We start from the raw sequence: 26,194 nt of genomic DNA on the forward strand, positions 1-26,194 counted from the left end.
CAACAACAGCTGGGAAAGCTGACTCTTTCAGTTCTATTTTGCACCACCAAAATTGAGTCCCTGCTGAAGTACATTGCCATATTGTATCACCTAGATACTATGGTAACGTGCACATTATAAATTGATTAATCTAAAAGTCTTCTACATAACTACTAAACAAGGTAGATTGCTGCCTGTAGTAAGAGACAGCAAGCTTCAGTAAGGGAAAATAACTCCATTCACAGACTAGAGGCACTGAAATAGTGAAAGGAAAAAACATTTAAAAATGTGTATTTCTGAGGGCTCAATGCAAAACAAGAAGCCCAGTGATTTCAATGGGACTAGTCAAGGAAGAAAGGACAGCAGTATCTCGCCTTCAACTAGTATGCTTTAGTTATATAATTACACCCTACCTGTGTGTGTGTAGAGCCACATATGGCTCTTTGGATTGCTTCATATGGCTCTCATGAAGTTAACAGATCCAAGTGGAACTCTTCTTTTTCTTCTTCATGTGGTCTTCCAGAAAGCTGCCCGAAGTACAACTGAGGCATTTCCAAGATTACTCAGCTGATGATGGGAGCCATAAAAGTACCTACACAGATGTAAACAGACAGATTCATCCACAGACAGGCAAGCAGACACAGACAGGTCAATACACAAGGCCAGGAAGAGGGGATGGTGAAGGGGAGAGACATAGAGGGAAAACACTATCTTCCTGCCAAAGAGCAGCATCATTGATGAAAGGAGAGAGGGAAGAACATAGCCATCAGTCATGGAAAGCCACATAATAATCATGGCTCAACCATCTCCTGATATTGCTTCGTGATGTTTGTGTTGTTGTTACCACTATTAAATGTTGATCAGAGTGGAAAACTCAGAACAGACTTTTCAAAAAGAATATGTAATTTACAAGAGCCTAACTCAGGCATCAGAACAAATACTGCAGACTTGAACCAATCATAGAGCAAAGAAATGTAGGGCTGGATCGGACCTCAACAAGTCATCAAGTCCAGCTCTCTACACTGGGGCAGAATCAAGTAAATCTGGACCATCCCTAACATGTGTTTGTCCAACATGTTCTTAAAACCTCCAGTGATGGGGATTCCACAACCTCACTTGGAAACTGATTCCGGTGCCTAACTACCCTTATAGTTAGAAAGTTTTCCTAATCTCTAACCAAATCTCCCTTGCTGCAGATTAAAGCCATTATTTCCTGTCCTACTTCAATGGACATGGAGAACAATTATCACAGTTCTCTTTATAACAGCCCTTAACATATTTGAGTTCACATCCAGTGACCCCTCAGTCTTCTTTTCTCAAGACTAAATATGTCCACTTTTTTAACCTTTCCTCACAGGTCAGGTTTTCTAAACCTTTTATTGTTTTTGTTGCTCTCCTCTGGACTCTCTCCAGTTTGTCCACATCTTTCCTAAAGTTTGGTGCCCACAACTGGACACAGGACTCCAGCTGACTCCTCACCATACTTTATGTCCACAGAGTCCAAACAATGCAAGTAATTAAAAAAAAATGACTAGGCTCACCAAAATTCAAATATACTATGAGGAGCTAATAAATCTAAACATTACATGACAACACATTGCAAGCTGCTAATGTACATCTTCACAGTAGAGCAATAAAACTGACTTCAGTGTCATTTAAAATAAATAACTTCTATCGTTAAATGCTTTTATTTCTCTTCAATTATAAAATAAACATTGCAAAAAATAATTCTTTTTCCCAGAAACATGCAAGTACTGCATTATCCTAAGTTTTATTTTGAGTAAATTAATCATTCATTATTTCACATGGTAAAAACTAACCACACACACATGCATTCACAAATTAGATCATCTTTATCATACACCAATAGATTTAAAAAACAGATATTTTCTGATATCAATATAGTTATGCTGATTGCATTTTGAAATAGAGAAGCTGACAATAGCTTCATACAATATCTCTCAAGTATTGGCATAAATAGAACTTTTTAAATAGAACTGCATGTTTTTCACAGGCAAATTTTGATAGAAACATTAATACAAACAAATGTTGACAAAGCTAAAGCATGATAGCTTGGAATAACAGTTAATTAAAAACTAGATTCATCATTTTAAAATTATTAGGTAAAGAGAAAATACAATCTGAAATACTAAAAATGAAACAATGTATTTATACAACAAAATTGTCCTATGAAACAAAAGAAATAATTCTGACATTGTTTGGAGGTATTTGCTCTTAACATTTCTGGAAAACTTGTAAAGGATTTGTATAAACTTGAGTTAGTACTTGTAGTGATACCACATCCCAATTCACAGCACAATCTTATTTCAGTTTATGCTTCAAGACGGCTTCTTAGTGGTACTTCTGGATTTTAGTTTAAATTGAGTTTGAAGAGTCCTTAAAAGGTGAAATTAATTTCTCGGTTAATCCCATATACAGAACAATTTCAGCTATTTTTTTCTTTCATAACAAATGGATGTTAGGAACGGCTAAAACCCTAAATAAATACATTTAAGTAGGACACTTGCATCCTAAATCCAAGAATCTGAACTACAAAGGCATAATTGAAGAACAAAAACCCTATCTCTTTAGCTGCAGCAGTTAAAGCACATAGCTAAAGTTACATTTCATTAACACTTCACTACAACATTGGAATTCTGCAACCATTACATTATTTATATGGAGTTATTTTACAACTTAGGAATTTGCTTAAAAGATAGGTTTTAACATTGCAAGATGCACTAAGTCTCTCCTGTCCAGTCATCAGATTCCCCAGCTGTAGCTCCAACCTTTGTTATCAAAAATCACTTTGCCTCCAGCAGTCTTTGGTGTGCTTCCTTTTCTGTCAGATGATCTAAGAGTTTGATTTTCTGTTTTTTCTTTATACAAAAGAAGAAACATATGTAAAAATTATTGTTGATATATTCAAGCATTCAGTAATATCTTCATATTAAAGTGCCATTATATGAAGCATATCTGATAAGCAGGAGCTACTTGGAAACACACCTTACAAAAAAAAGTCAATTCACTTATAATTTAGGATATATTTCATAGTGGGGGAGTACTTTTTAAGCAAGTCTGCTCCAGAAGGCTTAAGTTAGGTTGGTAAAATTTGTAACACACCTAGGGAATGATATAGCTAGTGGTTAAAGGTCTCCTGGGTTTTATTTCTGGTTCTGCCACTGATTTCAACATGTGAATCAGGCAAGTCACAACTTATCATTTCCTTTGTTTACCCATCTGTAAAATACTACTTGCCAACTTCATAAAAGTGTTGTGAGGCTCAATTCATCAATACATGTAAAGCACAGAGATCTTTGGAAGAGCAGCACTTAATTTCAGAGCTCTGTGCAAACACTGATTCTTGGTACCCCATCATATCAAAATGCATTTCTCTCTATCAAAGATATATTTAGGACATTCTAATATAGACACCAAGGTATTCATTTACCCCATTTTATAAGAGGGGAAACAGGGCCCAAACCAACTCTGATTGCCATTGATTTTAATACTGCCATTAAATGGGACTAGGATAACATTGATTAGAAAGTTATGTAACCTGCTCCAGGCCATACAGAAAGTCAGTGGCAGAAAGGGGGCAGAAATCAGGAGCTTCTGACTCCCAGCCTTGTGCTCAACCCATTAAACAGTGTTATTCCTCTGAAAGGGTGATAGATACTATATCAAGTTATGTATGCAAACCAATATTATTATGGGTTCATACACCAATATCTATGGACTGAAAACTGGTTACTGAGATTTTGGTGAAGTCCAGGCCCCCTTGACATTAATGAGAGCTTTGTTATTGACTTCAATGGGCAAGGATTTCACCCTGCTCTTTAGGAGCCTGATTCTAGACCACTGAAGTGAGTGCAAAATTCTCATTATCTGTATGCACATGTACTACAGTAAAACAGATTTCTTAAATTGTCTTTCTGTCAGGCCAACATTTTTATTGAATCATCTATAGAGCCCAGACAGATATTTACTTTCTTTCCTGTATTTGAAGCCGTTACCATGTTATATTAAAGTAAGGAAAATGCTTATGCTAAAAGAAAATTTATAAAATCCTCAAAAATGAGGGAATACACATATGAAAACAATAAAACTAATCATAATAGTATACGATTGGATTCTTATACCATTCCTAACATTTATGATTCATGTCAATATCTATTCTAGGATGACTCATAATCTAATATTGTCTATTCGCTAGTAACAATCAGATCTACACATGCTTTTCTCTGAAAATTGACTTAAGAGAGGTCTCTTGTGGGCTGAAGCATTTAATTGATGTACTTTGGGATTCTTCCACACTCCAAAATATACCGGTACTTAAATTCAGAGCCTTATATCTTCTGTGATTAAGACATCATAGATACAAGAGGAGGCATCTTCAGCACAATAATCAACTCATGTAATTTCTACTGCCTGAAAACTACCTAAGGGCCCAATCAAATCACACTAAAGTTAATGAGTGTCTTTCTACTAACTACTGTGAGAACTGGATAAGGATTTAAATTAGATTAATTTAAGATGTGTAAATTATTCCAAGAATGAGATGGATCATTTTTCTCTACGTTCATTTCTGATGTGGGCCCAAGAGGGACCTGAGCTCCACCAGAAGTTTGTAAACATACATTTGCTAATGTAAAAATACCAATGCAAATTTCTGCACCCAGGTACCTCATGTGGATATTAGAAAGCCCCTTGACGATTGTGGCTCCATTTACAAATCATAAAAATGATTCACTCACATTTTTGGTCATGCTACCAGTGAACTTCTATTCATTTGCCTCAGAGAGTTGCCTCAAAAGTTGGATACCCTTGTGTATATGTATTGAGAGAAAGTCTGATTACTTGATCATATACTATTATTTCCATAGTTCCCCTGCCTCATTCAGTGCACAGGATGGATGGTGCTCACTTAAGGAGAAGCTATTCAATATTTTATTTTATACTTGTTCAATGTGTGACCTCATGCCTTCATTACTGCACACTATTCAAACCCTGCTCTGAAGACTGAACTATTAATTTCCTCATGAGATTTGCTATGGCACTCTTCATTATAATATCTGAATGCTTCTCAAACATTAATTTATCTTCACAACCTCTCTGAGAGGAGAGAGTATTGTTTTCCTCATTTTACAGACGGGGCGCAGAGAGATTAAGGTAAAAAGTATCCACTAATTTTGGATGCCCAAGTTGAGACATCTAGGACCTGATTTTTTCAGGGCACTTACCATTACATAGCACTTTCTATGGTCAAAGCATTGATTTCAGATGCAGCAGTGAGTACACAGCACTCAGGGGCGGCTCTAGGCACCAGCAAAACAAGCTGGTGCCTAGGGCGGCAAAATCTAGGGGGCGTCCTTTGCGGCCGGGGGGGGGCAGCAGGCTGGGCCGGCGGACCTGCCGCAGTCATGCCTGCGGGAGGTCCACCGGAGCCCCGGGAGCAGCGGACCTGCCGCAGGCATGACTGCGGAGGGGGCGCTCAGCCGGCGGCTCCAGTGGACCTCCCGCAGGCATGCCTGCAGCAGCTCAAGCAGAGCCGCCGGACCCGCGAGCCGTCCGCAGCTGCGGGAGGTCCAGCCGAGCCACGCGGGACCAGCGGACCCTCCGCAGTCATGCCCGCGGGAGGTCCGCTGCTCCCGCGGCTCGGGGGCGCTTCCCAGGCATGACTGCTTGGGGCGGCCAAAAACCTAGAGCCGCCCCTGACAGCACTTCTTCAAATCAGACCCCAAAGGGTATGTCTACACTGCAATAAGACACCCACAGCTGGCCTGTGCTAGCTGACTCGGGCTTGTGGGAGGGGCTGTTTAATTGCAGCATAAACATTATGGCTCAGGCCTGAGCTCTAGGACCTTTCCATCTTGCAGGGTCCTAGAGCCCAGGCATCAGCCTGAGCCCAGATGTCTACACTGCAATTAAACAGCCCTGCAGCTAGAGCCCCACGAGCCTAAGTCAGCTGGCACAGGCAAGCCATGGGTTATTAATTACAGTGTAGACATACCAATAGTCTCAAGTCAGGCACCCAGAAAATGAGGAACACGTAATTAGTGTCTATCTGTGAAAAGTGTGGTTGAAGAGACATGCCTAGCATCACACAGGAACTCTGTGGCTGAGGCAGGGATAGAATACAGTTTTCCAGGGCAGCATTCAACTGCCTTAACTGTGAGACCCACTCCCTTCTCTTCCTGCAGTCCCCTGCCTTATTTATAAAACCTTCCAGCTTGTGCAACAAATGAGCTTAGGGTCCTATAAACAGCCTCCTTCACTGCACAAACCTGACTTACTCCCAGGGACAGGCAACCTTGATTCTGTCACTTCCTAATCGTTTCAGTCCTTCACCTGCAACCTGAATAATGTTTTGAACATAGTTTTGTTTCTGTAATTTTCTAGGTTTAAAAAAAAAAACACCTGAAAAAACAGAAATTTCATCATGTGGCATCATGCTGATACCCATCAGCAGACTTGCTCTTAGTTCAGGTGACCACACCCAGACCTATCATGGCCCATAGCACCCCAGAACTGAAACTTCAAGGAAAAGTTCTGCTCAGTCTTGGGCTAGAGAATGCCAAATGTGGATGGAATCACTGGGACATTTAGTTGCTTGTGCAAACTGTAATTTTTCAAAGACTTGTAACTTGGCCAAATTTGAGCAGATTTTCACAGGCAAGGAAAAAGGCACATCTCTGACACAAAGACCATGCCCCTTGTCCAACGTCAAGCCCCTGCTCCAATGCATAGGAGCATTACAGTGTCAAAGTAAAAGGTGGCCAGAATTTTTTAACATGGACAAAACAATATATCTTCCTCTAATCTCTTTCTCTGAAACAGCTGAACTATTTTGGCTGAAATTAAAATCAGCCTGAGGCACACAGCTAGCATGGAAAATTTCAAGCCAAACAGTTAGTCTAGCAAAGTTGTAAGAAACTGAAATCAGAGTTTTATAATGCAAAGTGTCAGAAAACCTTAATAATAGGTGTTTCTGCTAGCTCCACCTATAATAAACAAAACACTTCACTGTGAAGCTGATAGGGTGGGTTGCTACACACACAGAGCATATTTAAGAAGCTTAACTTAACAGCTAGTAATTGTAGACGTTTGGTGTAGCAATTGGTTGTGCTGGAAGAGGAGGCAGAATAAATGACAGTTTTTGGTGCATGCTAATTGTGGTAATGATAGTGTGTGTTCTTGTGGATGGAAGAGTAGAGGGTATATACTATTAGCTGGCCTTTCTTTTCTTTCATTTCTGTGAATTTGTAGAAATATGTCAAATATAGCAATCCAAAAACTGCTTCGCAATGAAGGGGTTTTTTGTATGCATACACAAAAGGTATGAATCATATAATACCACTTCCAATTAAGAAGATCATTATAATTTCAGGTAACAAAATGACTAGATAAGTAATTTTGTATTTGTAAACTAGAATGAAGACCTCTGAACAGGGCCGGCTCTAGGGGTTTTGCCACCCCAAGCAGCCAAAAAAAAAAAAAAAAAAAAAGCCGCGATCGCGATCTGCGGCAATTCAGCGGGAGGTCCTTCGCTCCGAGCAGAAGTGAGGGACCCTCCGCCGAATTGCCGCCGAATCCTTGAAAGTGCCGCCCCACTCCGGAGTGGCCGCCCCAAGCACCTGCTTGATAAGCTGGTGCCTGGAGCCGGCCCTGCCTCTGAACTAGCAACACATATTTACACATAGCCAAAGTATCAGAGTATGTGATTGGTTGAAAACCAATCATATGCAAGGGAATACTGATCAACACACAGGGCCGGCTCCAGACCCCAGCACGCCAAGTGCGCGCTTGGGGCGGCGTCCCAGCGGGAGGGCGGCAGGCGGCTCCGGCGGACCTCCTGCAGGCATGCCTGCGGAAGGTCCACTGGGACCGCGGCTCCGGTAGACCTCCCGCAGACGTGCCTGCGGAGGGACCGCTAGTCCCACAGCTCCGGTGGAGCATCCACAGGCACGTCTGCGGGAGGTCCACCGCAGCCGCGGGACGGCGACCGCTAGAGCGCCTCCCGCGGCGTGCCGCCCTGCTTGGGGCAGCGGAAATGCTAGAGCCGCCCCTGTCAACACATAACTCTCAAAAACAGATAGACACATTGGAAAGACACATTTAAGGAACAGTATGAAAAGACTTGTTCAAAGGGGAAAAATATAGTCCTAAAAATGTTTTTGAGAACCCCAAATCTGGGAATGGAAAATTGCATGCAACAGATATGGACACACACAAAAATAAACCCTTCAATTTTACAGGCTGAGTTCCATTTGTAAATAGCTCCCTTAAGGTGCTTATAACTAAAATCAATCACTTACAAGCTCATCTTTCGTGAATGACTGTCTTTAGTCCCATTGTTCTTTTGGTCAACTGAGTTAGCTGTATTATGGGAGGAAGTTGCTACAGAGGCAGTGGAAGAAAAGACAGCATTCCCACTAATATTGGTGGAACGAGTCCGGAATGAAGCATCTGAAAGAAAGCAGTAGACAATTATACAGGGAATTAAATTGAATGAAACACAGTGACAATACATCTATCAGTAGGTTGAACAGGTGAACAACATAAAATTGTCCTGTCTACAAAAAAACTTGGCTAATTTAAAGATTTTTACTAAAAAAATAATTGTGTGGTGAAGTACTGAAAAATAGCTGATAATTTATAGACTTTTTGAGAAGGTCTACAGAAAATGAATCAATTTTAATATATGAAATGTCTCAGATATTATATATGTCTTATAGGCAGCTTTTTAAAACTGGGTCTCCCTTTCTACATACAAAATTTGTGAATGCAAATAATTGCAAGCACAATTTATGCCATCTAGAGGTCTAATTTCTACTTTTAAAAACACCAGTCAGGGATGTCCAAATTCATGTTTAAGTGTCTACTACTTAAAAAAAAATTTTTTTGGAAAAATGTGTAACACAGAAAAGCAACTAAAAATGAAAAAAAAAAGTATATTAAGAATTGGTCAGTGCATAAATATGAACATATTTCTCTATCTATTGAGTGCTAGGCTGTCTTTTCTGCTGGTTAATCCATAGGATTCCACCTCTAAATGCTTGCAAATTACTAATCAACAAACATATAAAAAAAATTAAAAATTCAAGAAGTACAACATTAATGGTTTTGGAGAATGAAATCCTCTTGTTTAGACCATGTTCAGGATATAGAGTAGCAGTGCAAGATCACTGTTTTTGTTTAGTCCAACCTCGAAAAAGCAACACATTCTCTCATTCCCTTTGCATGCAAAAAATCCTCAAGTGGAATCAGAACCTGGGAACACCGCAGACCAGCATATTTGAAAATGGTTAATAAATGAGTCCAGCACCTCTAGAGGCAGGGAGGAAATGTCAGAACTTATTACTTCTAATTAAATTTCAAAGGTCCTCAGTGAAAATGGGCAACTGCTACTCTGAAACCTGGGCAACACAGGTGCTTTCTGAGGAACAAGGTGATCAAATCAAGGAAGAGCAGTTGGGTCAATATGAACCAGCTTTATTTGGTATTTTTAAATTGTCCAATTAAAATGACTATCAGAGGGAAATCAGTCAGCTTTCTGCCTGTTTGACTAGGAAGGGGTATTGGAGCAGGCCTAGCTATATCTGACAGAACATTTGCAACAGGCAATTCTACCTAGACAGAATTCCAGTGCTGCCAACTCTGAGGATTTTATCTCAAGTGTCACCATTTGGATTTTTTAAAAAGCACCCAACAGCTGGAATCGTGTCATTACTTGAGAATCTCATATTTGAATTAAAAAAATGAAGTTTAGAGCCGATGTGGCTGCAGAGAAAAGCCTGACAACATTAACCTAAAGTTTCCAGCACCAGAGACAAATAAAAAGAACTCTACATTTGTTTTTTAATGGTCTGACTCATGATTTTTGAATGCTTGGGATTGGCAATTCTGGAATTCCTTCTACAAGAGTTCTGCAAACCTATATTCAGAGAGTAAAGTGAAGCAGGTTTAGTATATAGATGTCTCAAATGTTATGTGCCATCGACATTTTTAAACAGTCTAATGTTAACTATGTTTAGGTGAACCATTTTTTATTTGTATAGATTTTGTACTGTATAAACATTTGCCATTGGAAATATCTGTAACTACTATTTTAAAAAATCTTTGGTTTGACCACAATATGACTCCAATTAATGCTTGTCCACTTGTTCATAGCCAGAGAGAAATTTAGGCTTAATGTAGTAATGATCTTTAAAGATCATTCCATATCTGGAAAATAAACAAATTAAAATATGCAATCTAAAATAAAAAAGAGAGATTTCAAATAATAGAAAACTAATCTTTCCTGGGATTAACCTTGTTAACCATCATTTCTTGCTTTCCCTAGTCTACCAACTATGGAGCTCTCCATCACTGGCTTGTCTACTTTTCTAACCAGTCACTTTGCGCTTTATCTTGTGCTGCCCTTTATGCCTGGAACACCCTTCCAGAATTAATTTGTAAAGATCCTATGCGATATTAGTTCAAATTCTTCCCAAGTCTCATTTGGGACTACAACAGAACACCAAACTGATAATGATAGTGGCCAGTAGGGATTATCGAATTTTATTTTTTTTTCATTTGCAACTTGATAGTTATCAGATGGCTAGTTTACGTAACCAGGTGTTGCTATTAGTGTTCCTCTCTTGCTCCTTTCCTTTTGTCAATTATAATCCTATTGTTTTAAAGCACAGAGTCTGTCTTTTAGTAGGTGTTGGTACAGTATCTAGTACAATGGAGCCCTGATCTTCTCCAGGGCCTCTAGGAGCTACTTTGATACATATAACAACAACAACACTTACCACTAAATGGTAGCATAGAACCCTTTCCCACTCCTGGTATAGAAGTATATCCTGTTGCAGAACTTTTACTAGAAAAATAATTAGGTGATAAATTACCTATTGCACATTAAACTAAGTAAGTCACAAGCAGTGTTTCTGGGTCTTCAAATGTTTGCCATTTATAAGTCCAGATTTGTATTAAAATTATATTTTTTCACCCAAATACAAAAAATTCACACCCTTCCCAATTATAAGAAACCACTGATTTAGACCATTATTTAACAAGTGGTGCAAGTAGAAATCATTTCTTGACAGTATGCTGCACTTATGGGAGGGACACAAAGGGGGGGGCATGTGACCTCCTCAGGCCCAGGCCCCTGTGCTCTCTCAGTCCCCTTCCCATGATCCACATTCATCCCAGGTTTGCCTGGGGATGGGGGCTCTGTCCTCCTCCTGCTGCACTGGAGACTTCTTCTGTACAGATCCCAGGCAGGAGGACTCAGGAGATGCAGCTGCATGGAAGGGCTGGGGGCCGGGCTGCGGGTGGCACAGCTGTGCTGAAGGAGCTGCCAGCATGGGGCTGCCCAGCAGCCCCACATTCTGTTCCTTTCACCGTTGTGGTTCCTGGGAGATCAGGGCTCTCCGAAACTGCAGCAGTGAAAGGAGCAGAAGAACATGGGGCTTCCTGGTGGCCCCATGCTGACAGCTCCTCCAGCACAGCTGCTGTACCACCCTGGACCCCGCCCCCAGCCCTTCCACGCAGCTATGTCTCTGGAGTCCTCCTGCCTGGGGTCTGTGCAGCAGCTCTGCCAGAGGACAGGGCTGGGAGGTGCGGGTGGGGCTGGGGATGGTACAGATGTGCCAGAGGAGCTGCCAGTGCAGGGCCGCGCAGTGGCCCCATGCTCTACTCCTTTCACCGCTGCAGTTCCCGGGATAGCCCTGCAGCTCAGTGCTCTCCCGGGAACCGCAGCAGCGACCCTACACCAGCAGCTTCTCTGGCGTGGCCAGCCCTGTCCTCCGGTGGGGCTGCTATACAGATCCCAGGCAGGAGGACTCAGGAGACGCAGCTACATAGAAGGGCTGGGGCGGGCTACTCCCGTGTGTTTCCAGTATGCCACACCAGCTATAAATATCTTACTGGTACGGTGTACCGGACTGTACTACTGTACTTGCACCACTGTTAGGCATGCACCTAACATTAAGCACATGAGCAGTCCTACTGACTCGTGCTTAAAGTTAGGCATGCACTAAAGAATACTGCTGACCTAGTGCCTTAAGCATTTACTACATCTGCACAGAAGTCTGGCATGTTGTCCATGTAGGGGTATGGCACAATAAAAGGAGTAAGGGTGTCTGCATAAAGTGGATAGCAATTGCTGCAAAAAGAGTATTCATTGTGCCATTGTCCTGGATGGAAATAGCCAGATGGAAAATATATCCTGAAGTGTTTGCAAATGAGAGCACAACATAGGAAAAGTGGCCAAAAGCAGGTATGCAATAGGTACAAACCAGTATTAGGTGATAATGGATAATATACCCCATAGGTTATTCAGAGTTCTGAGATGGGACAGGTTATGTCCTGCTTGCACAACTATAAAGACGGCTTGGGGTGTTACACCTTAGAATTCAGGAGTACATTTTGGGGTGTATATTCTCCATGTTTTGGAGAATATATATATATTTCTATAAAGGGTAGCCAGAATTTGACCTTAGGAGTGGAATCTATTTGAAGAAAACATACTTAGAACACTTGTCTATGTTGCCATATTTTGGATGCAGTGCTTGCGTACTGAAAGAATGGCTTCGAACCAACTTAGATTTCTTCCCTTCTTTGCCTGAAACAAATAAGCAGCAAATGCATTTATAGTGCAGAAATTATTGCAGTTTGTCTTTTATCAGTAGTAAGAATGTCTATTTACCTTACTTTTTTCTTAGTCTAAGCTAATTAAAGGAGCTGGAGGATAATACAGCAATAAATCTCATTTATATCACCCCTCATAAACTACCAAACAACAATCAAGAAAATATTTAAGTGTAAAAAGACCACATGTTCTCTAACTGCAATGCTTTCTTATGTGCACAACAGGTGAAAGCCTGGCCCCAGGGGAGTCAATGGTATCTTTGTTTGTTTTCAAACTTACACAGGAGAGATACAAGTATCCTATAAAAATTTTAAAGAGTTGTTTCTTACTTGTTGATGCACTTGAAGAGCTTCCAGAAACAGAAAGAGATATACTTTTTGACAAAGTTGATGATGTTTTACTGTCTCTACCTAAAACAAAGTTTATTGTAAATACTGCACTCTGATAAATAGCCTTACTTTACATAAAGATATAAAATATTATATACATCTCTGGTATGATAGTGGGGAAAACAGTAATAATACTATAATAGTATGATAGTGGTACCCTAGAAATAAGAGACAGACAGACAATTATACTACTACCTTCTTAGCAGAAAACATTGTATTGGACATGTATTTTATTAATGAAAGCAATGTAACACACCAAAACCATTTTTTTCTAAATTACCCTTTTTAAAGAAAAAAAAATCACAAAACAACAAGAGTTCTTTACTAAGTTAAACACCCACCATCATGTTTCCTAAAACAATACTATATTAACTTCATTTACCAAGAATCACCCCCCTAAAATAAAAACAAGAACCCACAAAAAACAAAAAACTTACGCTTCTTTTCAAATATTTTATCACTGATATTGGTAGACCTTCCCTCATTCTGCTGCTTCTCTTTTTCTAATTGTTCCTATTATGGAAACAATTTCATAAGAATGAGAATTTACACTCCACACAGGTTGAAGGCCTCCTGTAAATGAGCATGCTCCCAACCCACCAACCTACAAATTAATTTCTTCTCTCGATTATTTGAACATAGTCCCCCTCTATCAATAACACTGTCGTGTGTTCACTAATGAATGTCGGCTGGAACCCAGCAAAAACTCTGAATGATCTAGTGTGCTTTTACTATAGTAGAGATCATAACAAAAGAGTAGGGTAACACAATGTAAAGTTGACTTAGGAAATTTGGTCTTAATGTTCCCCTCCATGAAAAATGCTAATTAATTGATGCTTATTATGTTATTTTTTTACAAGGTATTGTTTTCTTTTAAAAACACATTTCTTGAAACCAAATCAAACCAAACAAAACAATATAATTCCTCATACACGACTTTGAACAAGCTAAGTGTGAAGCTTTAAAGCATACCTGCTTTTGAATTAACCAAGCAGAGGAAGGGCTCTGAAAAATTTCTTAACAGATGAAAATTACCATTTATTCAGATTCTTACAACTCAAATGTGTCTTGATTTTTATTAAACTATTTAAAAAAGATGCTTATAGGCTGAGATCAAACAAGAGAAATGTTAGGCAGAAAGAGGAGAAGCTGTAACACAGAAATTGGGCGTTTAAAATGGAATGCTATATCTATTGTGCAATGTGGCTACTATGATTCTAGACTACATATGAAATTTAAAGGTCTGGCTAATGAACAGCATAAAGATACAATATCAACATAGATGGACAATATTTAAATCCAAACTGATATAACGAATGTATTTTTTCAAGCTTTATGCTTTCTCTAAAATTAGCATCTACAGTATTTACTGGAGTTAATAAACCTCTATTAAAAGCAAGGTATTTGAACCAAATATAATAATTTCTCATATTTTAGTAAACCCATTTTCACATCTGTACTATTAGCTAGTTTTATAACAGATAGTACACAAAATTATAGATATATGCATGAAATATCATTTCAGTCAAATTATTTCTATTAACTTCTTCAGTGTGCTTGGTGCTTTCCAAACAGAGTAAGCATGATCCTTCCCCCTCCAAGCTATGTAACATTAGCTTTGCTTTACTGTACTACATCTCATAATACACACATCAACTGAACCTAGAAAGGTCTATTTTTTTCTTTGATTTAGAGTTCTAGTTCCTGTCCACACAAAAAAACTTCATTAAATCATGGTCAAGATTGTTCAAGTGTAGTTCCAATTAACTAAATAATTGAAATCAAGGAACTCACCAATTTATGCACCATTAACAACCAGATTAGTTCATACTGACCAGATGTACTCAGATTCCGCATGCAACCGCACACCGAACACATCAAGTTCCTCAAAACCATGCTAGAACACACAACTTAACTCCAGCCTCAGTGTGACTGAGACATTTCACCACCATCTCATATTTTTACTAAACTATTGTCGAATGTGTTACTTCTAACTAAAGTGTTCTGAGGCTGGAGTTAAGCTTGAGCAATTTGGATACATGAAATACCTTTGAGGGGAGTGTGAGGCTCGGGCTTGGGGCCAGTCGGAGGTGCCAGGATATGCCTGGGGTAGTAATATGGGACTGCCAAGGTGTGTTTCAGGTAAGACACTGCTGGACTCTGGCAGGGGACAACCAGGAGGCGTGGGAGTCTCAGTGGGGAGAGGTGCATCAGGGTGAGGACATACAAGTGTGGGGTTGTGGCAGTTGAGGGTTTGGGGCTCTGTAGGTGCAGTCAGGAGCATGCAGCTTAGCCCCACCAGGCCAAGGCCACGCTAACGTGAGCATGATATAAAGGGGAAACATGACAAGGGAGCTCGGGGAATCTGAATTAGTCCCAGTCCACAAACACCCAAGCCCAAGCCAGCTCCTACTTCCCTGTTACAAATGTGAGAAATCTGGGTAGAGGTGGGCAGCAGAACTGAACTGAGTATAGAACTGCAAAGCAGGGGTGGGAAGTCAGCTCGGAAATTAGTTGGATAAGCCCCTTAGGCATTCCTGCCCAGGCACTGATCCAATCTCACCCCTTGACTGAGCTCACAAGACAGCCTTGCTACCTAGATCTGGCTGGAGCTTGAGATCAGCAGAGGAAGTTGAGCAGGCCAGAGAGGCTGCCTAAGGTGTTGGTGAGTGGAGCCTGAGCTGGGCATGCCAGTGCCCAGCACAAGAGGCTCAGTGGTGTCTGCAGAGAACAAAGAGGGTCAGGTATGAGGGCTCTGCAGCAGTGTTGGAAGGACAAGGTAGTATTTCCAGGTCAGTGTTGAACCTGTGATGGCTCGTTTGAGAGGAGTCCTGCCACTGTGAACAAGAGGTGGTGTGCTAAAGCAGGCAATCCTCCTCCAAAACCTATCAGGCCCTCAGCTCTTACATGCCAGACAGGTCAGGGAGCAACTGGCACCTGCCTACATTGCAATTAAAAACCCACAGCTTACCCAAGCCAGCTAACTCAGGCTTGCGAGGCTCAGGTTAAAGGGTTGTTGAAACTGCAGTGTAGGCTTCCGTGCTCGGGCTGGAGCCAGGGGACTATGACTCTGTGAGGTGGGAGGATCCAAGAGCCTGTGCTGCAACTTGAGTCCAAACATCTACACTGAAGTGACACAGCCCTGCAGCCTGAGCCCCACGGGCCAGCTGTGGGTTTTTATTTGCTGTATAGACATACCCTCATTGCAGTGCAGGCATACAGAGAGCTGACTGGCTGGAGTGTGAGCATCCAGGGATATGGTAGACTACCCAGGGGAGTGCCAGCTGCAGAGTTCTGCCAGGCTTACAGCTCCAGTGAACCACAGCAGATTCATAAGCCAGAGCAGCAGGGAAGCAATAGCATTTATCTGCCTTCTTTTCCAACACTGAGCGACTCCTGAGTGCCTACCAGCCCCTTGTGCTCCATGCAACCCACACTGAGCCTCCCCACTGCTGGGCTGCAGCTGTCACTGGCTCCAACCCCTTCTTTCTTATTAAGAAAGCCTACAGCAGATACACAGCCTCCTTTGGCTTTCTTGGCACACAAGAAAAGTTATGACATTAGCTTTTTTGCATACTGAAGCTGAGTGCGAATTTTGAAGCATTTAGATCATTACATTACAAAAGTCTGCCAAAACATGAGGATCTCTTGGAAAATTTCATCAAGGAGTGTTGTTAAAGTGCTTAAAATTTTTTAAGCTACAGGGCTTTCAAGTGTGAAATTTCTCAAAAATTCAGTCTCCTAACTGACATTGTATAATATAGGTAATAATTAGAGGGAGGTTTATGTTGTTTTTAGGGATTTAACCCTACTTTACAATGGAAAAGGAAATTACGTAGACCCCAGATTACCTCCATAATACACACTTCACCACACCCATACCCTGGAATCACCTTCCCAACAGCATACATTAATATTTAGCTTTAAGCTAGGAAACTATGGCTGGCATATTATATTAAAAAACATACCATTTCCAACAGGAGCTGTTCTTCTCTTTCTTTCTCTTGATCCAACAAATCATTTTCATAAAACCTTTTCTGAAACTGATTAAAGTTTAAAATAAAACAAAACAGTCATAGAAATAATCATATATCATGCCATACATTTTAAACTCTCACTCGCAAGTGTAAAAGTTGGAAGGAACTTACAGCATCCACAGAGATTTCCATTCTGTCCAGTTCTAACACCGTCTATAAAAAAAGAAGTTAAAATAATATTTTTACCCTAAGCTGTCCAATAACTCCAAGAACATGCTAAGTTTTAGCTAAAAGGGAAATGTGTCATGGCAGGAAAGCTTAAAATACTGACATTCAATACCTTCATAGAATCATAGAAGATTAGGGTTGGAAGAGACCTCATCTAGTCCAACCCCCTGATCAAAGCAGGACCAACACCAACTCAATCATCACAGCCAGGGCTTTGTCATGCCTGCCCTTAAAAACCGGAAATACCACCACCTCCCTAGGTAACCCATTCCAGTGCTTCACCACCCTCCTAGTGAAATATTTTTTCCTAATATCCAACCTAGACCTCCCACACTGCAACTTGAAACCATTACTCTTGTTCTGTCATCTGCACCACTGAGAACAGCCTAGTTCCATCCTCTCTGGAACCCCCCTTCAGGTAGTTGAAGGCTGCTATCAAATCCCCCCTCACTCTTCTCTTCTGCAGATTAAATAAGTCCACTTCCCACAGTCTCTCCTCACAAGTCATGTGCCCCAGCCCCCTAATCATTTTCATTGCCCTCTGCTGGACTCTCTCCAATTGGTAAACTCCTTTCTGTAGTGGGAGACCAAAACTGAAAGCAATACTCCAGATGTGGCCTCACCAGTGCCGAATAGAGGGGAATAATCACTTCCCTTGATCTGCTGGCAATGCTCCTACTAATGCAGCCCAATATGTCGTTAGCCTTCTTGGCAACAAGGGCACACTATTGACTCATATCCTGCTTCTTGTCCACTGTAATCCCCAGAACTGCCACTTAGCCAGTCGGTCCCCAGCCTGTAGCAGTACATGAGATTCTTCCATCCTAAGTGCAGGACCCTGCACTTGTCCTTGTTGAACCTCATCAGATTTCTTTTGGCCCAATCCTACAATTGGTCTAGGTCACTCTGGACTTATCCCTACTGTCCAGCATATCTACCTCTCCCCACAGTTTAGTGTCATCTGTGAACTTGCTGAGGGTGCAATTATCCCATCATCCAGATCATTAATAAAAGGTGTTGAACAAAACCAGCCCCAGGACTGACCCCTGGGGCACTCCGCTTGATACTTGCTGCCAGCTAGATATCGAGCCGTTGATCGCTACCCAACGATTTAGCCAGCTGTCTATCCACCTTATAGTCAATTCATCCAATCCCTACTTCTTAAACTTGCTGGCAAGAATACTGTGGGAGACTGTATCAAAAGCTTTGCTAAAGTCAAAGTATATCACGTCCACTGCTTTCCCCATATCCACAGAGCCAGTTATCTCATCAAAGAAGGCAATCAGGTTGGTTAGGCATGACTTGCCCTTGGTGAATCCATGCTGACTGTTCCTGATCACCATCCTCTCCTCCAAGTGCTTCAAAATGGATTCCTTGAGAACCTGCTCCATGATTTTTCCAGGGACTGAGGTGAGACTGTAGTTCCCTGGATTCTCCTTTTTCCCTTTTTTAAAGATGGGCACTATATTTTCCTTTTTCCAAACATCCAGGACCTCCCACAATTGTCATGAGTTTTCAAGTATAATTTCCAATGGCTCTGCAATCACATCAGCCAACTCCCTCAGCACCCTCAGATGCATTAGATCCGGACCCATGGACTTGTGTATGTCCAGCTTTTCTAATTAGTCCTTAACCTGTTCTTTCACCACTGAGGGCTGCTGACCTCCTCCCCATACTGAGCTGCCCAGAGCAGAAGTCTGGGAGCTGACCTTGTCTGTGAAGGACGAGGCAAAAAAAGCATTGAGTACTTCAGCTTTTTCCACATCATCTGTCACTAGGTTGCCTCCCCCATTCAGTAAGGGTCCCACATTTTCCCTGACCTTCTTCTTGTTGCTAACATACCTTAATAGGGGTTCCATTTGTAAGAATTTTTTTAAAACTGAAGAAACCTTATTGTATTGTTGAGAACATAATAATGACCATACTGCGTCAGATCAATGGTCTATATCCTGTATCCTGTTTTCTGACAGTGGCCGGTGACAGACACTTCAGAGGGAATGAACAGAACGAGGCAACTATTGAGTGATCCATCCCCTGTTGTTCAGTCCCAGCTTCTGGAAGTTACATGTTTAGGGAAACCCAGAGCATGGATTTGTGTGCCTAACCATCTTGGCTAATAGCCAAGTTGATGGACCCACAGTTGATGGACCCATCCTCCATGATCTTATATAACAACTCGTATGCTGAGACGTTAATGCTGCAATCAGAAAATACTCCTAGAGGTCTGTTTTTTCACCAAATCCCACTCTGATTCACAAAGGAAGGGCTAAATTGTGCCATTTATGTATGATCTAAAGTTAGCTGTGCTGTGCTAAAGAGCACAAGAGTAATGCAGACACTGTCAATACCTCTTGGGGCTCCCCTGTTAAACTAGGAGTGGGGGAGAGGTAAAGTAATTTGTGATGACCCCCAGCCTTTTATGGGATGTAGCATACTCATTCTGCTGGATGACCTATATGAGAAAGCAAAGCTATATTTAATCTATACCCCGCCCACACACTCTTAGAGGGAAACAGCTGGCACGCATCCATAAATACTGCAATCCAGGTAGTCCTAAACTGGCTGCACTGGGAGAAGAGGGCATTTTTACTTCCTATCTCCTTCCTGAGTGGCTGTGTTGGGAATAAGTACAATCTAGCACTAAGAAAATGCATCTTGTCACTAAAGAATAGAAACAATAGCAAAACATTTATATCTCAAGGATTCTTGCTCATTTTTACCAATGTGAACGTTTCTTCCCATACCTGTATTCATACTGCTACCCTTGGAGCAGGCTGAGACAATCTCTAAACAAGAAAGCCTGACTCACAGTGTCAAGCAGTTAACTGTATTTTAAGAAAACAAGAAAATATCTCTTTGTCTTAAATTCAGCAGAATATAAAATCTTTCAATCTGACATTTTCTTTGATTCCAATTGTTCAAACTGACAAAAAGGATAACAGAGTCCTTGACCTCCTATCCCAACCTCAAGAGCAAAGACTGAAGCCAGGACATCAATTGTCTTAATTTGCAGTGACAGCTGCAACATAAAATGTTCCTTGATTAGAAAAATACTTACTCGTTTTACTATAGTCAAGACATCTTTATCTTTTTCCTGACACAGAAGTTTTCTTATACACAACTCTAACTGCTGAAGTAAATGTTTATCCATGGGGACCTTCAGGGTAGATTTCACTTTTGGCAACAAATAGCAAAGCTTCATTCTGTAAGAAAAGGAATTCATATTTAACTTCTAATGAAGATAGTGAGCAAATACTTGGTTCCATTGTTTAATAAAAGCAGTAGCCAATTTGACTCCACTTCATATCTGCTTTTATTTTCCAGCCTAACTCTAAACTTGATTTTTCTAAAGTCCTTTGACTAGGTAAGAATGAAAAGCAAAGCTGAAGAACGTGAAAAGCAACACTTAAAATGTAATTTATTTCCAGTCCCAGGGTAAAATTTTCAAAGGCACCTAAGTGACTTCAGAGCCGGACTCCTATTTTCAAAAAAGTGACTTAGGGACAGATTTTAAAAAGTATTTAGGCACCTAAAGGTCTAGATAGGTGCCTGGTGGGATTCTCAAAAGCATGCAGGTACTGAACTCCCTTAAGTGTCTGGTTCTTTGGCATGTAGGAGCCTGAGTCTCATTGAAAGTCCATGAGATTTAGGCTCCTAAGTGCCTAAGTCCCTTTTGAAAATGGGACTTTAGACACTTTTTGAAATGTTACTCTTGGTCTCTGGTCTTCCAGGCTACTGCAGGAGAGGAAGTACTCTGTATTGTGACACTGCTAGATGATTTAGTCTGAACAAACTCTCCCTAACCTGAAGATTGATGATCACATGAAAGGGCCTACAGAGTGGAGGTAAGGCTGAAGGGGAGGAGAACCTCTAAAGAATTCAGGGTAATTCTGGATGGGAAAATGAAATGTGGCTGCACTTCTGACTCCTAGCAGTTTTGCAGATGCTCACACTGAAATGATAAAGTTGTGATTGCCTGATACAATATCACTGAACATTCAAAATTCTATAAAGTATTTAATAGGCTTTCCAGTACTGTTCTCCATAATGGCTTACTATGCTGCATGAAACTGTTAATATATTTCTAAAATAATTAAGCTCAATTTTACACAGTAGAAAATGCCTGCAGAGACTCTTTAAAGGAAGAGTTTTATTGTAATGGAACCATATACACAAAGCTGTACCTTGTCAGCTATGAAACTAAATTTTCGAGGCCATTTTCTCAAAACAGCAAATTTAATATTTTTCAGTTTTCTTCAATGATTCTCTGATTTTGTAATACAAATTCAGTTTAATTAAAGAAATAAATATAAATACAGGAAGCAAAATGTCCTTATTTTCAAACAGATCTTCAGATATAGAAAACTAACATAATTTACAACCCTGAAAGCATTTTCTATAATGCCATCAGTACAAAAATAGTATACTATATTATTACAAAATGTGGAATCTGAAACACTGTGTATGTACTGAAATATTAGAGTAGAAATATAAAAAATGCCGTATCAGATCTGGTCAATGGGCGATCTAGTCTAGTAGTCTGGCTCTGGGAATGGCCAGTGCCAGATGTTTGAGAGAAAGTTAAAATAAACCCCAAGAAGAAAATTATGGATTAAGATGTCCACAGAGGAAGTTTTTACTTAACCGCAGCAGTTAGTAGCTGATTTATGCCAGGATATATGAGGTTTTAAATCACTGTTTATTTTTAGCATACTGATACAACTATGGATGCTCTCAAAATCCATATTCATTTTTACGAATCCTGCTAAGCTTTTGGCCATGCTGATAACTTGTGACAATGGCTACTGATGCATTCTGTAAAATGCATTTCCTTTTTATCAGTGGTAAATCTCTTGCATTTTAATTCCACTGAATATCCATTTGTTCTTGTATTAGTGGTAAGAGTAAACAGAAGATCCACTATCTTCACTACACCATTCTCATACAAAAACTATATTAAAAGAATATTAAGGTTGCAAAGTGAAATACTCTAAAGTTTGGACATGACAAAGATAAGTCTGTTTGTGCAACCTTAACTGTGCCCTCTTTTGCACATACATTTGGAGTTAGTATTTTTTCAAATGAGTTAGTGTTTTTACATGATCACCGTTTCTCAAATATACAATATAGTATCAGAATAATATAATTTTTACACAACCCTAGGTACATGTGTAGAACTTTATACATAATGTAAAAAAATAATATTCTCAACATTCAAAGAGAAATTATTTCATGTTTAATATTTAGGTTTTATTTTTATATTCCAATGTATTATAGAATGTGTCTTTTTTTTTTTAAAAGTTGTATTTGTCATCAATAATTTTTATTTGCCATTCTGCTGACACTTAACTTTGTTAAGTCCTTCTGTGGTTCATCATAGTCCTCTCGTCTTGATTAACTTAAATAACTTTGTGACTGACAAAATTTCACTACTGCACTGTTCAGTTCGCTTCCAGATCATTAACAAATTTATTAAGCAATAAAGATCCATGCACAGAACCTGCAGCCACCCAACAGTGAATCTTTTATGTTGAAAATTGATAATTTATTCCTATTTTTTTCTGTCCTATACATTTTCTAATTTGAATCAGTACTTTAGCCTTCATATTGTGCCAACTGAGGGCTGATCCAAAGTTCAATTAATTCAATGGGAGAGACTCCCATTCATTTTAAGGGGTCTTGAATCAGGCATCTAATTTCTTTAATAGACCTATAAAGTTCTTTGTAAAAGTACAAATAAATATATCTTATGGTCCTCCTCTAACCACTATTATGTTAACATGCTGTAGTAGATTAGTAGGCAAGATTTAACTTTATGAAAACCATGCTTTTGTGTCCTATCATACCATGTTCTTCTGGATGTTTTATAATCCTCTTTTTCTTTTAAACTATCAGAAAATCTTAGCCCTGTTACTCAACTTATTTAAAGAAGCCATTTAATATTATATTAATATACACCATGAAACGAATAGGGTTGTTTTTTTTCATATAAGATTTCAAACAATTGGTACAATACCTCACATTTGCTACTGGATCATGGGTAAGCTCAAGCACAGGTAGAAAGAAGTATTTACAGAAGAATGATTTGGAAAACAGTTCCATAATGAATTCACAGGTGTCTAAAAAACGAAGTCTGTTCCAGTAACTTTTTCCTTGGCCCAGCTCTGGAAAATAAACCCCAAAAAGGTTATCTGTAAAGTTTTCAGATTGAAATACATCATGTCTCAAAGATTAGCCTCAGATTGAAAGTGATTTTAAGGGCTGTGATGGGGTCAATAAACTCACAAACCCCAGCATGTCAGCCTATCTCAAATTCACTCTCTGGTTGAAATCCTGAGCCCACTGAAGACAGTGCAGTTTTGCCACTGATTTCAATGGGGGCCAGGATTTCATCCTCTGTGTTTGATTAGTCCACTGAAACATCAGAACTGCCAAGTGACACAGCTGGTACCTGGAACAGAAACTCATGCATTTCACGCCACATATCAGGAGCACGAAGTTAGAGTTGTGTAAACAGTAAGGATCATTAATGAGGGTTTTTCATCCTTCTATGCAATTTTTAAGGAACTACGGTACAGATCAGTAGGTCAAACTTGTCAGCTGCTTTTAAATTATTTAAATCCTCTATAAATTATTCATTTTTCAGAAAACGTATCATTCAGCACTTTTTAAAATGCAGCCTCTACTGTTCTATTTTCTAAGAAAAACTGTGCTTTGTATAACACAGCACTTTCAACTAAAAATATTGAATTTCAGCAGTGTGCTTTACAGGATCTTTCAGCATATCATAAATTTCCTGCATAGACTCTTCCTGCTGAGTACTTTGCATAGCTGTGGTACATATTCACACGTGTTATCTGATGATACTGTGGGCCAAACTGGTGGTCCCATATGTCTTCTGAATATTGTTTCTTCATTGCTAATATGGTTACAGAGTACAACCCTAAGCACCATCTCCTTTTCATTTACCAGAATTAATTTGCTTCTCATAAAGTAATTAAGAAAAAATTACTGCTTACGTTCAATCAATTTCTGAATGACTTCATGCCTCTGTTCTTGTTTGCGATTGTAGCGTAAATAAACACAGAGAGTTCGAGCAGCTGCTTTTTGGACAGGGAGAACATTCTTAAAAGAAACAGGAAATACAGTTAAACATCTAAAGGCATGTATAGGTACTTCTGGACACACTGTCAACTACAACAGAAAAAAGGACAACAACTCATCAGGTTCCTTCTGAAAGTGTGATATTTTTGCATGTGGTTTTATTTTCCTTTTTTCCCCTTGCAATATATTCTACATTATTTTTTCACTCTGAGGTTAACAGATATTACACTTCAAGTTGAAATGCTTTTTAATATCTACTTAGATCAAGTATTTTTACAAATAGACTCCATTAATATTTAATTAAACCTCTTCTTTAATTCAAACAATTGTCACGTTTCAGACTAATAAGAGCCAAACAAGAACTTATAGGCACAGCTGGTTGAAAAAATTTGGCTCCATAAAATTTAGGAACAAACTCAGATGTTTAAAAAGGTCTGAATGTTTAACATTGAACCAGTATTGTGCTCTAGGCGCATGTAGACTATAACTTACTGTATATTGCATTTTGATTTCAGTTTTTGTGGGTCTGCATGGCTCCTGATGTGTGTAGTATTTACAGCCCTATAATTTTGGCCCATGATTAAGGCAAAGATTTTGTCATGGTTATTTTTAGTAAAAGCCGTGGACAGGTCACAGGCAATAAACAAAAATTCATGGAAGCTGTGACCCGTCTGTGACTTTTGCTGCTGCAGCTCCATGGTTTCCCCTGCCACCATGGTAGCTGGGAGCTGTGGAGATCCCCTCCACTTGCGGCAGCTGGAAGCTTCAGGATGGGGGGCCCTCTGCCCAGGGCAGCTAGGAGCTGCAGGGTGACCATATTTCCCAAAGAAAAAATGGGACACCTTCAGCCACTCACCCGAGGCGTCCCCCACCCCCCCCCACACGAGGCTGTTGCCTGTCGCTGGAACCCTGAGGAGGGCCCCCTCAGGAATCTGTCACCTGTGCTGGAACCTTGCAGCGCTCCTCCCCCCCCAGTCACCTGTTGCCGCTGTCGGCCTGTCACTGAAACCCTGTCAAGACCCCACTAGTTGCCAGCTCCAGAGTGCCACAGCCCCTGGGGCTGAAGCAGAGAATGTCATGGAGATCTCTGGAAGTCAGGGATTCCGTGACTTCCATGACCTCTGTGACATAAATGTAGTTTTATCCAGATCCAACAAAGCACTTAAGCATGTGCTTAATTCTACCCTTATTCAAGTAAAGCACTTAGGCACATGCTTAACTTTAAGATGCACAAAAAAGAGTTATGAAAAGTAATAGCTTTCTGCAGAAAAAAAAATGGATTTTTTTTTTGTTAAAAAAAATTCTTAAAACTAAAACATTTTCAGCCCAAATCCAAAATATCTGGATTCGGATATGACGCTGTAATACCTCCTGGGAGCTGTACTTCAGTTGTCTCACGTCCTCATTCTCCTCTTGTGGCTGAGCTCCCCAGCTGGACTTCATAATCCATGATACATCATGGCTGTGGGACTCCCATAATGTACTGCCTCCTCTCACCAAGAGGGAAGACAATGGTGCATAACAGGATATGTAGTCCGACCAAGGAGCCTGGACAGGAGAGGAGACTGGGAGCATGAAGCAACTGAACTACAGCTCTCATGAAGCAGCGCAGTAGCATACCAAATTGAAATATTTTGGTTATTGGGTGAAAACTAAAAATATTTTGCTTTTCTTGCATTCATTTTCTGACAACCAATGTTTATGGGTCAGCTTTTTATATAGTTACCAAATATTCACATTGAAGTAGGTCATGCCACTGCAAAAAGTTTACCATTCATATTTTATTCATATGTCCCAGTGTGTGAAAATAATAAAGAGCTCCCACATCCTTTTATTTTAAAAATATATTAGTTTTAACTAAAATAATTTAACTGTCA

General features: G+C 40.1%; 1 protein-coding gene across 2 annotated transcripts in view; it reads right to left on the reverse strand.

Moving 5' to 3' along the window:
- Positions 1-1,668: 1,668 nt before the first annotated feature.
- The window catches only part of PPP4R4 (protein phosphatase 4 regulatory subunit 4), a 109,455-nt gene continuing 84,929 nt past the window's right edge, over positions 1,669-26,194 (reverse strand). For both annotated transcript variants that reach the window (XM_045015336.1, XM_045015337.1), the window contains 11 exons: positions 24,233-24,338; positions 23,230-23,377; positions 20,272-20,416; positions 17,157-17,198; positions 16,977-17,051; positions 13,446-13,521; positions 12,949-13,029; positions 12,499-12,592; positions 10,779-10,846; positions 8,298-8,448; positions 1,669-2,858 (listed from right to left, as the gene is read on the reverse strand). In XM_045015336.1, coding sequence (XP_044871271.1) covers positions 2,834-2,858; positions 8,298-8,448; positions 10,779-10,846; positions 12,499-12,592; positions 12,949-13,029; positions 13,446-13,521; positions 16,977-17,051; positions 17,157-17,198; positions 20,272-20,416; positions 23,230-23,377; positions 24,233-24,338 — 1,011 coding nt within the window. In that variant the 3' untranslated portion in view covers positions 1,669-2,833. The remainder of the gene's footprint in view (positions 2,859-8,297; positions 8,449-10,778; positions 10,847-12,498; positions 12,593-12,948; positions 13,030-13,445; positions 13,522-16,976; positions 17,052-17,156; positions 17,199-20,271; positions 20,417-23,229; positions 23,378-24,232; positions 24,339-26,194) is intronic.

The sequence above is a fragment of the Mauremys mutica genome, chromosome 4 (genome assembly GCF_020497125.1).
Source record: "Mauremys mutica isolate MM-2020 ecotype Southern chromosome 4, ASM2049712v1, whole genome shotgun sequence".
Taxonomy (NCBI): domain Eukaryota; kingdom Metazoa; phylum Chordata; order Testudines; family Geoemydidae; genus Mauremys; species Mauremys mutica.